Below are 14840 nucleotides of genomic sequence, written 5' to 3' on the forward strand. Positions count from 1 at the left end.
CTATGGAAATAGTCATGCTTCACATATTAACATGTTCAATGATTTTCGACTTAGAAATTTTTAATAATTTTCTAATGAACATGATTTTAAAGAGGTGGGGCGGCCTGATCTTGCCTATGAAACGCCCCCTCCTTTGTTCCAACTATTATTATAATAACAAAAGCCAAAACTATAAATACACATCCATATAATTCAAGCCTAGGTTAACTTGAGGGTTTCAAAGTGATGAAATGGGAATTATATGAGGTTGCAGGTAAAGATTAGGGTGAATTTAGCTTTATGCCCTTTGACCATTAAGGGCAAACGTTGATAAGTGACGGAAACATGGGCCAGAGGCTAAAATTGCGATATAATATCAACGTTGGGGGGGGGGGGGGATTGCAATTATTTCGTTAGAGGGGGTCAGAGTGCCAATCGGCCTAAACCACAGGGAGTAAAATTGCAGTTTACTCAAAAAAGAAAGAAAGTTCATATGCTTTTTTGGTATTACTCAAAAAGCAGTATAAGTATGACTACAGAATCTTTATTTGAGAGATCAACGCTTGGAAAACTCCACGAGTGATCATAAAGTTTACGCGTGAAAAAAAGCAGTGGCGGCGGTGTTTTGTTGTTTACCACGAGTGATGGAAGCCCATCACGGCCCACCCCCACTCCCCTTAGTGGACGACTTTTTAAGTTGAATAACTATCCTTCTCTAGATTATTAAGACTTCGTTACTCTGGTCTTGTATACGAGATGGAAACAATATTCTAGATAGAAGCACCACACCCCTTTGCCAACATCACCAACAAACCACGTCACTATCAACCACGTACCAGAACAACCATTGTGCTCATCCTTTACAACACACTTGTCTCTACCAATTGCACCCTAATTAACACTGGGTCACCATCATCACACATAGCCGTACGCCGTCACTATGGTGTTTGTCGACTGCCGCAACGACGTCAGTCTCGTCGCTGCTGCAACGGTGTAAATTTTCGACCCCGCCACAACGAGTGAGTTCTCCACTAGTGATATACTATAAGAACTGGCTACCACGTAAGGACATGTAAAATTGTTTACTTGTTGCATATAAATCTCATCATTAACTTAGCAGGCTTTTTAAGTGTCCCCTTGGGCCTGTTTGAGCCCAGTAGTAGCAACGTATCATTAAACAGCAAGGTTCTTCCATAGAAGAAGCTAACAACTATATGATACATGGACATCTAAACTGAAAACCACCCACTTCACAAATACACCATATAAATAATCAAAGGGTAAATCACGATGGTCAAGTTCAAACCAAAAAGGGTTAGCCTATGGAAATGGTCATGCTTCACATACTTAACATGTTCAACGATTTTCGAATTAGAAATTTTTTAAAATTTTCCGATGAACATGATTTTAAAGAGGTGGGGCGGCGTGATGTTGCCTATGAAACGCCCCCTCCTTTGTTCCAACTATTATTATAATAACAAAAGCCAAAACCATAAATACACATCCATATACTTCAAGCCTACGGTTTAAACCATGGCGACACCACCGTTTTCCGCACTTGTAGCAAAATTGGGTTCCACATCTGCACAAACAAAAGGGTAAGAGTTTATCATGTTACACGTGTATATGGTTCTCTTTAGAGGGAATGGTTTTGTTCCTTTTGGTTTTCATAATGTTAAAAGATGTGCATTTAAAAATTCATGTTTATCGTGATTTAAGTTACTAATATGTCTATGATTGTGTGTATCGTAATGAAGGGAAGAGAACAAACTTGCACATAATAAGGTTGCATCCACCAACATGTTCTACACGACACCTACAGCTGGGACACCTCTGCCACTTATTCTTCTCGCAAATAACATCAAAAGCGACGTCGTTTTCATCCCTCATCTCTCTACAAGTAGAACCAGCATGCCATGGAACCCTACACCTGAAACAAAAAGGCTTCTTGCAATCAGGGCACACGCATCTCTTGAGCTTACGAGTACCACATTCGTTCAGAATCAACTCCGAGCACTCTCTGTTAGGGCAGTAAACCCTCTCAACGCCTAACACGGCGGATTCACATAACACATCACCCCATTTATCAAACAGTTGGTGTGTGATTGTGGGGCGGCATGAGAAGGGGTCGAGTGAATGGCTGCAGGAAGTAGCAGGGCATCTTATGTCTGATTTGTTGTCTTCTAGCTTCACCTGGATGTACTTGATCATACAATCAGTACAGAAGGGGTGATCAGGGCATTTGTTGTTGATCTTGAACTTGTGTCGGAGGGTAACTGGTTCAATACAAATTTCACATGTGAACGTTTCTTCTTCTTCTTCTTCTTGTTTAACTTCTTCTCCATGATCATCTTGTTGAGGATTTTGTTGGGGTTTCTGAGTTGGACTCCCCATCGTATCAAATAAATTAGTTGGTGGATGGATTAATTAATATATATAGTCCTGATATGTACCCATCATATATCAGTTAGAAAAGTAGATTCGAATACAATTATATCTGATGCAATTCAATATTAATTTTATTGTATTATTTTTTTTCAAGTATTAGTTAGTTTGGATATATTTAAAACTATACGTAACACATTTTTTTGTTAGTATAGTATTATAGCGTGTTTTAATTTAGATTACGTATTCTACGTACGTAGTTTATTATTACTTCATCTTAAGATCCGAACTTTATAATTTTATTATTGTCGAACACTAATTTTATAGTCATCATAGTATCGACGTTGCTTGTACCACGTAGATCTAAAATCCCAACTAGCACTAGTGATCTAGTGGTGGAAATAAGAATAAGAACAAGGGTTTTTGGAAACGTTGTAGCACACAACATTTTGTGAAAGGTGAATCGATGTGTGTTATATTTTATTTACACTCAAGCTCAGTTAATTACTTCTGGTATAGTACCAATTAACTTGTGTATATAATGAATTCTTTACTCAAAATAATGATTGTGTACCAATTAGTGACTTTGGTTAGGTCTAAGCGTTCACATGAGGGAAAGATGGAGCTTTTGGCTGAGTTGTCGATTATCGTGTGTATGAGGCATAAGAATCTTGTCCTGCTCCAAGGATGGTGTGTCGAAAAAGGCAAGTATATGTGTTATGGGAGTATTGATAAGGTGTTGTATCAAGAGTCTAGGCATTGGGGGTTCTTGAAATGGAACAATAGGTATAGATATAATATTGAGGTTGGGTTGGCTTCGGTTTTGGCGTACCTTCATCAAGAATGCGAGCAGCAAGTGATCCATCACGATATTAAAGCGAGTAATGTGATGCTAATTTTAATTCTTAGTTAGTTGATTTCGGGCTGGCTCAGATCATGGACCACGATAAAAGCCCGGTATGTACACTAACTGCGGGGACCATGGGTTATTTAGTGCATGAGTATCTTCAATACGGGAAAGCTACGGATGAAACCAATGTTTTCAATACCGGAAAGCTACTGATGAAACCAATGTTTTCAATATCGGAAAGCTACGTACTATGAAACCAATGTTTTCAGCTACGGTGTGGTGGTTCTAGAACTCTGTTGTGCGAGGAGACCAATTGAGAGAGAGCCATGGGGTCATAAAATGACCAATTTAGTGGCTTGGGTGTGGGAGTTGCACTCCAAAAGCGCCACTTGTGACCACTGACCCGATTGACAAGCAGTTGAACAAAGAGTTTGATCCGAATGTGAGGTTAGAAAGTTATTGTTTATGTTTTATTCTCAGAGGATTAGATAGCTGTTCTACTACATCATTAACTATGTAGCACTGGAATTGGTACGGGACTAGTGTACGGGTACGGGGAACGACAAAACTCAAAAATCCAAGATATGGGTACGGCAAAGGTACAACAAAAAAAATCTAAAAATTAAAAATATATTAAATATCATTGATTTGTTTCTTGTGAAGATAAAAGGTCCATAATTATTTTAAAAGTAATCAAATAAACTGGAAAAAGGTATTTAACTTGATATATATTACGTTTTAGACTTGGGTATTTTAAATTTGATATATTACGTTTCAGACTCCAAGTCTAAAAACAATATTAATAAATTAAAAATTAATAAATTAAAAGAAAAATCACTCTGTATTTTTTAGTTTTAGGTATTTTACTGAGGAGTCTAATAAAATCACAGACTTACTGCGTATTTCTTTTCTTAGAGTTTCTTAATTTAGGAAAAATTGTGTTGGATGTTGTGTTGTGAGCTTTTTTATAATAATATTATATATTAATAAATTAAGGGGTAAATTACAGTTTTCGTCCTTTATGTTTGTATCGGATTGTAACCCTTGTGCAAAATTTTGGGCTTTCAAAAACTTTTTCTTTAAAAGCAATTCGATAACCGATACTTAAACGTAATCCGTTTACCGTAACTTTCACACCGGGAGAAGGACATAAGCTAAACATACCCTATATACACTTTAAATAACTTAGAAATAGGTTTCGAAGGGTTAGGAATGGCGAAAACACGTTTATTCAAGTTCAAGGACTATTTTCGACAAACTACGAAGTCTGCCGATTCTCGTATTTCTGAATACGAACCCAATATACGAATCCGAATATTTTTGTACTCAATAAAATCTTGTATTTTATTGATAAGAATGCAAAAATATCATTCATTGCGAAATTTCGACCGTTTTCCTATTCGTTTAGGCGTTTGACGTTATTTAACGAAAAACGCGACCGTACAAGCGAACGAACCGCCTTCCACGACATTTCTGGGCATAATTCAAGTCTCATATGCTTTAGCGTCCTTATAAAACCTAAAATTCGGGTTAACGGGGGTTAAACGCGTCAAAAACCATCAATTCATGTGCCAGGATTAAATTCAGCCAAAATTCGAAACTGACATGGGGGTGGCGTCATGCGACAGCTGGGGGTCATTCTGGTCGCGGGGCGCGACGGCCTTCTCTGGGCAGAAGCTTCTTGCCAGCAACAGTTGGTTGCAAACTCGAAATTTTTGATATTTTATTAACCTTAGAGCCCAAGATGAGTGTTTTCCAAGCCTTTTAATCAGTTCCAACACTTGTTATGATCTTGTGAATCCTTGCTAAACACTACATACACATGTCATGATACTAAGGCTCCTAAACTAGTATAAATAGCAAGGCACTAGTTCCATTTCATTTGCTCATTTCCTTCTAATCTTCTCCCACAGTCTTGGAGCTTGCTTCCATCCTTTGGAGGCCTCCCACCTGAGATCCTAAGCGTTTCCAAACACAAGTAAGTTCTCATCCTAGTCTATTTTAATTCTTTTAGCTATTTTGAGCTAAAAGTCAAACAGTTTGACTTACTGTTTGACTTTCGGTTTTGACCATAATTGGTCAAGTCAAAATTCAATTGAACTTTGCTACGTGATTGTAATCAGGAAGGTTATAATCCCTTGTGAATATACCTACTGATTACCACGTTTTCTAGTCGAAGTGACGAGTCAAAGTTTCGGTAAAAAATGCGCATTTTTGGCATTTTACGACGGAACTATTTTCGGGTATCAAAACACTAAGTTTTAATACCTAATCAGTTTTGCAACTTAATTAGACATGTTTTGACATGTCTAACTCGTCACTTCTAGTTTAGTGCTTGTTTAGGGTCGTAAGTCGAGCGGTCTTCACCCGCTTTGACTTTCGAATCCGACCCTTTGGTCGACCTTAGCATTCGACCAAACACATATTTGTGACCTTTGTTGCATAGGGAATAGCCTCCTGAGGTTATACCTTATGGTCAATTCGTTTGGTTAGTTATATGATAAGTCGTTTATATATGCCTAAAAATGACCAAAATGCCCTTTTTGCGCATAAAGTCATTTTAAGCATATGTAACCAACTTTTTGACATATAAACTGATGTTGCAACTTTATTAAACTTGTTTTGGCATATAAGACTTATCTAGGACTTGTTTGACCATCCGAACGAGTTTTTACACAAACGGCACGTTAAAGTAGCGTAAACTAACTTAACGGGTCATAACGGGTCAAAAGCACTTAGGTTTCATTCCAAATCAAAATGTTAAGTTTAATAAACCATTTCATATGAGTCCAATACTCATTTGGTTTATAAAACCTCATTCTATCTGTTTCATCGATTTATGTCCCGTTATACTAACATAGTATCCGAAACACTAGGAACCACTTCAACACTTGAACTCTTGATCCTTCGAGCTTTGTTTTATCATTTAAACAAGACTTAAACGCAACCCCAAGTGAGTACATAGCTCCCCTCTTTTACGCTTTTCAAATGTTTTGGGGTGATTCATATGTGTAATCAATTTATTTTCAAATGTATGGCACATATGTATTTATAAGTGCGTTTTGTGTATTATTCTGATTATGCAAACACGACGATTGAGAACACATCCTTATAGGATCTATCTATCTTCATAGTTAGATTCTTGTAGGATATTTGAAGTACAGTCTTAAATCTTACTATTTCATTGTGAGATTTCTAAGAAATACTTTACACGACGATGGTTATTGTTTATGTGTAGAGATTGTTGGTGATTTAGATAACGAAACTAGAGTAAATACAATAAGGATATGGTGGATACACCGCTGATACTTCCTATATATAAGTGTGCTTATTGTATTACTCTTCGTGGCGTTATCCCGAATCACCATTAGGATTTAGGATGTTACGATTCAATGATTCCATGAGACCAAAACCAAATCCTTATAGCATCTATCTATCTTCATAGATTGATTCTTGTAGGATGTTTAAATAGCTAATTTGAAGCCCTTGATTGGATTTAACTGTGTACTTTAATGCGTATGTGACATGACGATATGGCAAAACTGGATCCTTGTAGTATCTATCTATCTTCATAGTTAGATACTTGTAAGATGTTTAAAGTACAATTGAAGTCCCTGGTTGGATTCTTTGTGTACTTTAATGTGTGTTTATGTAACACCCATTCTTATAAATCATGGTTTAACGTATATTTTACAAAAACAGTCATGTAATTAAGATTACATATACATCGAAAAATACGGGCTTATTAAAACCTTTTACAATTTAACAGTTTAGAACATAATGTAATTAAGTTCGTCATTTAAAAGTAACAACGAAACGTCATGCGGAAGCTTTGTTCTTTATGTGTTCGGTTCCTCGCTGAGCTTGATCGTCCTCCGGTGCTAAAATTTTACCTGAAACTCATAAAACATGAGTTGAATTAGTCATACGTAACTTAGAACGTATTTAAACGGGTTCGCAATGCGTATACGGTTAAAATAAGCGATTTTCGCGAAACTGACACATGCTCGCGTAGCGCTAGCACATGCTTGCGCTACGCTAGCACTTGTTTTCGACAAAATGTTGTTTGCTGGTGCTGCAGATTCCTAGCATAACCCGATTTCACGGAAACGAGCATAACTCTCTCGTTTTTAATCCGTTTTACTCGATTCTTTTTCCTATGCATCCGTAATTTAATTCTCCATCTTATGGTGTTAAAACCCAACATCCGGCATAATGAAATTTCAGATTTTTAAGTCCTCGACTTAATACCTTTTTACAAAGTTTTGACCCGTTCGTGCGTTTATCAAACAAACGTATTTCTTTGATTCCTATATCTCATACACTTCTTCAAATTAATGTTACCTACTATATTAGGTTCTAATCATAGGTTTATTACACAAATTAAACCCGTTTTCGCTCGTATGCTTATTTGACCCGTTAAGGGTATTTTAGCACTTTAACACTTGAACTCGCTTTCATTCATTTCTAGCATCTTATTCCTACATTTCTTATCGAGTTATCTTCCACCACATCTATATATGTGTGTTGGATTTAATATGGATATCTATATGTTCCGAGTTTCTACCCCTCGGATTATCATTTTACGACAAAGACTCATATAAAGTCTTTCGACCCAAGGATTTACATCCTTCGCTACCTATACTCATTCTAAGCATATGTTTAATCATAAAACTTATTTCCGGACCACCTTTATGGGTCGTTTGTTTAAATTAGCTTATAAGGGCAATTCGGTCAATTTTCATCCTTCCTTTACTACAAGGACCTTTAAGTACTTGTTTGATTAAAAATCCAACCTTTTAACTATAATTCTTGTTTGTAAACTCATGTGCTTCTAAAACACCATAAACATGATTCAACTTATTCGGTTTACCTAAAGATAACTGAATATCTATACTTTAACCTGGTCTAACTCTTATAGAACTCCAAATTCTACGTGATGAGTTGTGTTATTATACATACCTGGCTCGGATCAATATATTGACCCGTTTCAATAACTTGCCTTGGTGGCTGTTAAGTGATAGCGCTGTAAACATCCATATGATATTCATGCCTATAATTATATAACTCAACGAACCATTAGTCGATATTGTCAAAGGGTGATAATTTCACCTTTTGACCCGTTTATCTACTTAGTGATCTTCGTCACTTAACTAAATACCAATTTCATCTATTATGATAATTTAAAGTCTACTAGTGAAAATACGTAATCGAGCGTATCGTAACGAAACCGTAGTTACGTACCTTTAAAGCATACTTTTCAAGCGTGTATCACCTCCGGCTTGTACACTTGACGACCCAGATTCTTTACCTATAGAGTTCCATTCACAACCTAATTTAGAACTCTTTTTATCACCAAAAATCGGATAATTCATTATAATATTCAAATCTACGTTTTTTGTCCGATCTTTAACGTTTTACTCCTCACTTAGGCGTTTTAACAAACACCTAGCGGGTCAGATTTTTACATAACCATTACTAGGTTCTTGACATGTTATTTTCATCTACATCCACTTCAATTAACAAATCTATACTAAATTTTAACATGAATAATTTCGGATTCACCACATGAATTCAGATTTCACTAGAATAAGAACCATAATTCTAGTGTTTATTTAGTTTCTACAAACTAACTAATCACCTTCAATGGTGATTATAAACCCCACAAGTATAATGCTAGATTTTAACAAGAAATCATCTAGGGTTTATCCCTAGATGCCATATTACTTCTAATTCCTTCCATGCAAGACATAATCAGGCTCAATTTCAGTTTTTCACAATTAACCTAGAACTTGAGATAAATCAAAATACTGGAATTTTGCATACCTTGTGATCCCTTCAGTGAGGTGATCACTAATTCGTGTTTAGAACTTGATTTGGGACTGAATTGAACCTTCAATTTGATCAAATCTGACATGCACTAGGGTTTGGTGGGACACCTCTGCCACTTATTCTTCTCGCAAATAACATCAAACGCGACGTCGTTTTCATCCCTCGTCTCTCTACAAGTAGAACCAGCATGCCATGGAACCCTACACCTGAAACAAAAAGGCTTCTTGCAATCAGGGCACACGCATCTCTTGAGCTTACGAGCACCACACTCGTTTAGAATCAACTCCGAACACTCTTTGTTAGGGCAGTAAACCCTCTCAACGCCTAACACGGCGGATTCACATAACACATCACCCCATTTGTCAAACAGTTGGTGTGTGATTGTGGAGCGGCATGAGAAGGGGTCGAGTGAATGGTTGCAGGAAGTAGCAGGGCATCTTATGTCTGATTTGTTGTCTTCTAGCTTCACCTGGATGTACTTGATCATACAATCGGTACAGAAGGGGTGATCAGGGCATTTGTTGTTGATCTTGAACTTGTCACGGAGGGTAACTGGTTCAATACAAATTTCACATGTAAACGTTTCTTCTTCTTCTTCTTGTTTAACTTCTTCTTGATCATCTTGTTGAGGATTTTGTTGGGGTTTCTGAGTTGGACTCCTCATGATCGTATCAAATAAATTAGTTGGTGGATGGATTAATTAATATATAGTCCTGATATGTACCCATCATATGTATATCAGTTAGAAGTGGATTCGAATACAACTATATGTGATGCAATTCAATACTAAATTTCATTGTATTTTTTTTCAACTATTAATATAACAATAATTTGGATATATTTAAAACTACACGTAACACATTATTTTTGTCCGTATAGTATTATAGCGTGTTTTAATTTAAATTACCTATTCTACGTACATATAATTATTATAACTTCATCTTAATATCCGAACTTTTTGTCCGTATAGTATTACTAGTGGGAGACCCGCGCGTTGCGGCGGAGTCAATAACGTGAGACATGAACAAATCACCAACTTACCACCAGCACTATACAATACCCTAATTTAAAAAAAATAAAAGTTAAAAAAAAACAACATATTTGTCAATTAAACAAATGCACCACTTAAACATGATGTACAAGTTAATATGGAGCAAAGTTTGAAAAATGTATGTTGAATGGACCCCTTTTTGGTAAATAGGTTGAAATTTCCACCTCAACTTGTTATTCGTAGTAACGAAATTTCCACCTCAACTCTCCTCGATATACTCCTGATCCCATCTCGCATCTCCTCGATAAACACCATCTATACTTTAACATATACTTATTCCTTGAGATTCTTATTAGAATATACGTTACATCTAATATTACTGATATGAATTTTAACCTTTTACCGTATTATCTTTTCTTACTTGACTATTTGCCAGTACGTGATTTTGTTAACCAGTTGGTTGTGAAAACCTAAACCGAAACACCAATTATAGTTCGGCTTTGACCTATAACCAATATCGACTCAAGCTCTCCAAATAATTAACACATGCATCTCTATCAAAAATAGTGCCAGCCTAATGGTTCAATTGAATTTCTTGATTTATGCTCGAACTTGGTTTGATTTTTTAGACACATAAAAACATTTTCCTCTAATTGAAGAAAAGAAAAACCATAAAAACATTGATTTTACAATGTCTTCTTCAACTCAATATATTCTATTTGCATTCCCACATCCAGTGGCGGAGCCAGAAATTTTTTCTTATGGTGTCATTTTTTATGGATATTCTGGGTTATAGTAACCCGGAGTCGAACTTTTTTGGATCGGTTCGGATCTAGTCGGGTCAAATTAGATAATAAAAGCAAATATCACAGTAAAAGTACAATGTCATTGAATAAAAAACATAATAAAATTACAAAGTCATTTGAAATATATATAAAAAATGCATTTAATAGTTGCTATGTACGCATTTCCATGTTTTGAGAACAATTCATAATGTTTTCAATGGCCTCTTACAAAAAAAAAAAATTAAATAAACCCTCTTTTTCATTATAACAAACAAATGCACAAATCATTGAAATGATCATCAAACATCCTATTAGGTTAAACAATTCAAACAAAATCAATTAAACATAAGACTATAATGCTTAGTGGATTAGAAAAAATAAAAAATGAGCATGGACCTTTAATAATTTAAATTATACTAATTAAATTCAAGTAACTAGGCTTAATTTTTTTAATATAAATTTGTTTATTATGTAATTCTTTTAGAAGAAAACAAAACAATGGTGTCGCTCGTAAAAAAACAATGGTGTCGCTCGAATTTTTTCTATTATACGTTGTATTTGCTACATAAAATTCAATGGTGTCGGACGACACCGTTGTTTAAAGTGTGGCTCCGCCACTGCCCACATCCATAACTAAACATGGAAACACTGTCTTTACACAAAATTTCCCAATGAGATGAAATTGCACCTCTAATGGTAGTGGAAAGAGATCTGGACTACATGTGAACTTTTAGTAAAAGATTCTCATTTCGTTTAGACTCATAGATGCTTAGTTTGCCGCTTTGATGGTCCTTCATTATCCATCCTAGAACTCTTTCCACAACCTACCCACAAGAAAAGATATTAAAACAAAATACATAAATAAAAAAAATAAAACTAAAGTGGTCTAATGTGATGATATTTATTACGGAAAGCAATGTATTTATACCTCGTCACCTTCGTCGGCGTAAGGAGTATTATCAACAACTCTAATCTTTGCGTTTGAACTTCGAGTTTATGGGTTAGTTCCTTGTTCAAATCCTTCATCATGAAAAAAAATATATTCAACAAATATTTTATGGATGACAATATGATTTGAATATGATGATATCATGACTTGGAACTTAGTGATGATTCGGTTGACAACGCCTGTATCAACTCTTCCTTTTCCAAAGTTAACTAAAACCAGACAAATGTAGTAATGAACAATACAGGTCGATTTGGGTTATCGCTTATCTCCAACAATCAAACGGGTCAAACTAAAACAATTTAAGGAGATATGGGTCAAGTTGAATGAGTTAACCAGGTTCTCCTAAATCATTTCATTTCAAAAATTAGATTACATCAGAATAACAAGTTTTTGTAATTATATTAAAGCATTGACTACTTTAGAAAATGAATAACAATGTTTGTGAGTAAACCAAGCCCGTTTCAACCGCTGATAACTTTACCACCTCTAGTTCTATTGTATACAAGCAGCAGCCGGTATCAAACTGGTTAACGGGAGTAATAAAAAGCCAAACCTACCTCGCTCAGTGCGATCTTTTAGCGAAACGTTTAGGTGATAAGAATTCGAATAATATGCATTTGCCAGTTTGGTTTCATTAACAAAAGAAAGATGATTATATATATGAATTAGTTTAATTCAAAAAACATTATTCATTTAGTTGAGCTATTTTCTTATCATAAGAACATGATATCTGTTCGAAACTTTCAACTCTAACCTTCCACGAGGTCATAAATGTTTTAAAAACATTATAGTGAATGGTTTAAAAAAAAATTATATTGAATAGTAGAAGCAGTACATTAAACATGGATCACACGGGTTGTTCTGCAGGCTCAAACCAAATGAAACAACAAAATGGTATTTTATAAAGATTTTAAAAACAACGAAAAAATAGTTTATTAAGACAAAAATTAACGATCGAGTGCTATGGAAAGAAAAATTGAATATTGGAAGGTTAGTATGCCAAGAGAAGTTGATAAGGGGTTAGGATTGCATATGCAAAAGTTGAAGGGGTTTGGCGGAAAGCGGAAACCCACTAACTTTGTACTTTAAGATTATGTATAATAGTACAAAGCTTATAATTAAGATTATGTATAATAGTAAAAAGCAGGAAAAAATCCATATTAGATTTGTCTTTTGATCCGTTATAGCTTAATAATTGTAACATCAGCAGAGGATCTTACCTTAAATTAACCAAACGATGATGTTAAAAAGCCTAGCCCTTTTGTTATGACTCGTTTACAGAGAAGGTGAACCTGAAAAACAGAACAAAACATATATATATATATATATATATATATATATATATATAGGGTAGGGCTAGATAGAAAACCCTGTCTATATAAAAAACCCTAGAAAACCCAACCTCCCGACATTTTTTTTTTTAAAAAATAACACATGTAATATACATGTTTTTAAGAGTTTTGGACCAAAAAAATCAAAAAAGCGCCGAAGGGATAATTTAAAAAAAAAAAAAATTTCAGCAACTTTCAGCATTTTTGGCTAACACGTGTTAGGCGCTGAATTTTGTTTATTTTTTTTAAAAAAATCCCTTCGGCGCTTTTTTGTTTTTTTGGCCCAAAACACTCTAAAACATGTATATTACATGTGTAATTTTTTTCAAAAAAAAAAAAATGTCAGGAGGTTGGGTAAAAATGGGGGGAGATTTGGGTTTTCAGAGTTTTCTAAGAATTTTAGGGTTTTTTGTCTAGCATTACCCTATATATATATATATATATATATATATATATATATGTGTGTGTGTGTTAAAATGTTATACTATCAACTGTTGTTCGTATAATTTGTTTTACTTATTTAAAACCTTATCTAATATACATGTAAGGTGGGGATGAGCAAATGGTACCGGGTATATTCGGTACCGGTACCGGTACCTACTTTTGGGGATTTTCGGTACCGGTACTTTCCGTACCGGTACCGGTTCGGTACCGAACAGGTACCATGCTCATCCCTAGCAACTCAAACACACCAAATCAACATATTTAAGATTTGAAAGACAAGGTATTTGCTTTTTAGCAGTTACTGTTATGTGACAACCCTCATAATTACATGTACCCGTACGACTAATTAATATTAAATTGTGCTTATTGATCGTGCAGAAAAATTTGACTAAATGATTCTGTATGCTTTTCTATGTGTTGAGAATTAATTGTGTTACAAAAGATGCATAAAAGACACTATACGGTACAATTTAACACATTAACGGAACGGTACTTAACCGAACAACCGGACATTACTCGGGACACCAAAATTTTGTCAAAAACATTATTTTATTATTGTTAACTAATTATGGTCTCAAAAATCCCCACACACTATAAAAATATGTCATGCACTTACTACTTTAGAAAATACCCTAAACCTTCTAAGTAATCACCTACTTATAATAAAAACTTGCAATTAACCCCCCCCCCCTTTCATATTTTCGGCTCACATAGGGGCCCCACCATAATCATCACTAAATCCCTAATAAATATTCTCTTTTCATTTGATTGGACCTCCTTATTTGATGCTCTTGCCAAGAAATCACCATCATTACATGTAGGTTGGGCTAGAGATCACCATATCATCATATCACACTCTCTCTCTACAAATTCACTTCATCTTCTCCACACTCTCTCTCTCTCCCTCTTGGCTGCACATAATCGCCACCACCACCATCACATCAACACTCACCCATTTGATCCATTATCAAGTCCAAACAAGCGCTAGAAGAAGTCTTGTGGAGCTTGGAGCTTGGAGTCTTGAAGAAACATCACACCTTGCTCTCTCACGCCATTTTCATCACCATTCTTTGTTCACAAGTTCATCCCTAGCCTTTGTGCTAGTTGTAAGTCCTCGATTTAACTTTTGGTCACTTCTACGTTGATTCTTCGAAAGATTGTAGTTGATGTGTAACACAAGAACATAAAAGAGAATGAACTAGAAAATGGACATAAACTTACATAAAACCTGGTTGGATTAAGTTGGTATAAGCATGCATGTTGTTTGATCATTAATTTATTGATAAACCCGTTG

At 35.2% G+C, this 14840-nt stretch overlaps 2 protein-coding genes across 2 annotated transcripts; both read right to left on the reverse strand.

Annotated features, from left to right (window-relative positions):
* Positions 1-1050: 1050 nt before the first annotated feature.
* Positions 1051-2402, reverse strand: LOC110905237 (probable E3 ubiquitin-protein ligase RNF217). Its single transcript, XM_022151114.2, has 2 exons — positions 1751-2402; positions 1051-1561 (listed from the first exon to the last, which is right to left on the reverse strand). The coding sequence occupies exons 1-2, from the start codon at positions 2371-2373 to the stop codon at positions 1387-1389; spliced, it is 798 nt and encodes a 265-aa protein (XP_022006806.1). The 5' UTR covers positions 2374-2402; the 3' UTR covers positions 1051-1386.
* A 6732-nt stretch (positions 2403-9134) lies between these two features.
* Positions 9135-9710, reverse strand: LOC110906328 (probable E3 ubiquitin-protein ligase RNF217). Its single transcript, XM_022151479.1, has one exon. It carries the CDS (start codon positions 9708-9710, stop codon positions 9135-9137), a length of 576 nt encoding a protein of 191 aa, XP_022007171.1.
* Between the last annotated feature and the right edge of the window lie 5130 nt (positions 9711-14840).

This window comes from Helianthus annuus, chromosome 14, assembly GCF_002127325.2.
Source record: "Helianthus annuus cultivar XRQ/B chromosome 14, HanXRQr2.0-SUNRISE, whole genome shotgun sequence".
NCBI classification, from domain to species: domain Eukaryota; kingdom Viridiplantae; phylum Streptophyta; class Magnoliopsida; order Asterales; family Asteraceae; genus Helianthus; species Helianthus annuus.